Source organism: Anastrepha obliqua, chromosome 2, assembly GCF_027943255.1.
Source record: "Anastrepha obliqua isolate idAnaObli1 chromosome 2, idAnaObli1_1.0, whole genome shotgun sequence".
Taxonomy (NCBI): domain Eukaryota; kingdom Metazoa; phylum Arthropoda; class Insecta; order Diptera; family Tephritidae; genus Anastrepha; species Anastrepha obliqua.
The window spans coordinates 101,193,285-101,195,977 of record NC_072893.1 but is presented as its reverse complement, the minus strand read 5'-3'; the positions used below and the strand labels follow the sequence as shown (position 1 = coordinate 101,195,977).

At 35.0% G+C, this 2,693-nt stretch overlaps 1 protein-coding gene across 1 annotated transcript; it reads right to left on the bottom strand.

Annotated features, from left to right (window-relative positions):
* Positions 1-2,001: 2,001 nt before the first annotated feature.
* On the bottom strand, positions 2,002-2,535 carry LOC129238289 (uncharacterized). The gene has a single exon (XM_054873327.1). The coding sequence runs from the start codon at positions 2,533-2,535 to the stop codon at positions 2,002-2,004; it is 534 nt and encodes a 177-aa protein (XP_054729302.1).
* Positions 2,536-2,693: the final 158 nt, after the last annotated feature.

The window sequence follows — 2,693 nt, the reverse complement described above, 5'->3', positions numbered from 1 at the left end:
CTTTTAATCAAGAAACACATGTTGCGAATCAACTTATGTTGGATACTAAGTACATATACCCATGATTCAATAATAAAAGGTTTGCTCAGTAAGCAGCTTTTTCGTTTCCTCTTGACAAATCGGTTCCCTTAGCAGCACACTGGGTTGCCAATTCTAGAAATTTTAAGCAAAAGTGGTGGAGAGCCGGAGCGACCGCTATTACAAACAACATTTTCTATCATTTGGTGTTTCGTACCCGGGGCTTCGAAACCGTGAACTTTCGAAAGGTAATCATGCACCAACTCATTCAGCTACGGTGGCCCCCGTCGACATCATAATAAATAATTGAAATAAGTACAGGTAGTTTGGCAAGTAGTTAGGGATGTAAGAGTAATCGTGACTTGGAGGTCAAAACTCCAAACTTACGTGGGCGAAGCATTGTAAAGTAAGGTGTGGGTATGTTCAAAGTTTATTTTTAATCTAATAAATGTATGGTGAATCCGCAACTTCGGGTTCAGTTTTGAATTCTTGGCAATTTTCGGTTGTGCCATACATTTTGTAAGGGAATTTGCAGAATTCTAATGTCACCGGTAAACAAAACCTTTAATAATTGAATCATGCTTAGTACCTCTTTGAATAAACTACTGAAGATACTAGAATGATGGAACACAAATTTTCCCAGATTGAAATGAAGAATAATAAATTTTAATTTGAACGAAATTTGACAGCGCTATAAAAATATTCATTACATTGTTGTCCTGGGAAAATATGAAAACAATATTTAAAAAAATAATATCCAACAGCCGATCCTCCCGCCGGAACTGAAGAGGTGGGGTCTGCAAACTACTTGTGTGGTTGGAAACCGTCTGTCATCTTTCGAGACCATTACCTAACCTACCCGGGTAGCTAAAATTAGTTGTTTTTGAATAATGAATTTTTGAGTAAAAAACCTGTTTCGCACTTTTTGTTTTTTGCAAAATAAAAAAATTTCAACTACTTTTTTGCAATTGTTTCTACATGAAGTCGCTCGTGTAAGTAATGACGATCATTTTGAACCCAGAATTATTAAAATCGGTTCGTTTTCGACTAAGTTATGGGCATTTAAAAAAAATTCTAATATACATATGTAGATGCTTTCCATTTCAATTCAACCGGGCTATTCGGGACATGTTCTTCGATTTCGATGTAACTCAAATATGTTGCTCCCTGGTCAAAATAATGAGACACGTCTTTTTTGTTCGCCCAAAAAATATATTTTTCAAGATTTATCAGCAATTTTGTTCTTCGGCTCAAAATCGATTTTTTTTTCATTATATAAGAATTTTTTTTTTTAAATGCTCATAACTTAGTTAAAAATGAACCGATTTTAGTGATTTTGGGTTCGAAATGATCATCATTACTTACACAAACGACTTCATGTAGAAGCAATTGCAAAAAAGTAGTTGAAAATTTTTTATTTTGCAAAAAACAAAAAGTGCGAAACAGGTTTTTTACTCAAAAATTCATTACTCAAAAACAACTCATTTTAGCTACTGGGCATTCAGCTTAATTGAAGTTTTAGGTGTCCTCTTGATTTGGAAAAAGTTATAAAAAAAAAAGATACACTTTTTGAAATATTGAATTTCGAAAAAATTTCAATTTTTTTTCTTTTTTGCTAAATAAAAAATTTTCAACTACTTTTTTGCAATTGTTTCTACATGAAGTCGCTCGTGTAAGTAATGACGATCATTTTGAACCCACAATTATTAAAATCGGTTCATTTTTGACTAAGTTATGGGCATTTAAAAAAATTTTTTTCTTATATAATTAAAAAAAAATCGAGTTTGAGCCGAAAAACAAAATTGCCGATAACTCTTGAAAAAATTTTTTTTCGGGCGAACAAAAAAATACGTGTCTCATTATTTTGACCAGAGAGCAACATATTTGAGTTACATCGAAATCGAAGAACATGACCCGAATAGCCCGGTTGAATTGAAATGGAAAGCATCTGCTGTCATCTCGGCACTTGAAGTACTGATCGAATTAACTCGTTGCTGGAATCGCCAAAAAATCATCAGCCTTTTTAGCTAGGATATCTATATCACCCTCGATAGTTGCTAAAATTTGTTGAACATGAACGGGTAAACACCGTAACCACAAAGACTTCAACATGTCTTTACCCAGCTGTTGATTTGCCAAGTCCTTCATTTCACGCAATAACGATGTAGGTTTCTTTTGACCTAACTCGCAGCTTTCCACTAAACGCCTGAGCCGCTTCTCATTAGATCCGTCAAACTCTCCAATAAGCCTTGGTTTTAAGGCATCATATTTGCCAAAACTAGGTGGAGCCGAAATAATGTCACTAGCATGCGCAAGTACCACTGAATCAATTTCCGCAACCACTGTGAAGTATTTTGTTTCGTCAGTGGAAATTCCAGCTCGCGCGAATTGAGCTTCCACCTGCGCAAACCATAACCGCGGATCTGACTTCCAGAACGGTGGGGGTTTAATTGATAATCGCGCCACATGAAATGGAACTACTGCGTCTTGGAAATTATCCTCATTCTCGACAGGCATGATGTTGTATAAATGTAATTTACGTATACTCTGATGTTCCACTGCCGTCGGGGTTACCAATTATAGAATCTCAATGTTCTAATTTATTTATTTAAACAAAAGTAACTTATAAATGAATGAATCGTCCGTTGCAATTGAATTTCATTCAACAAACTTGG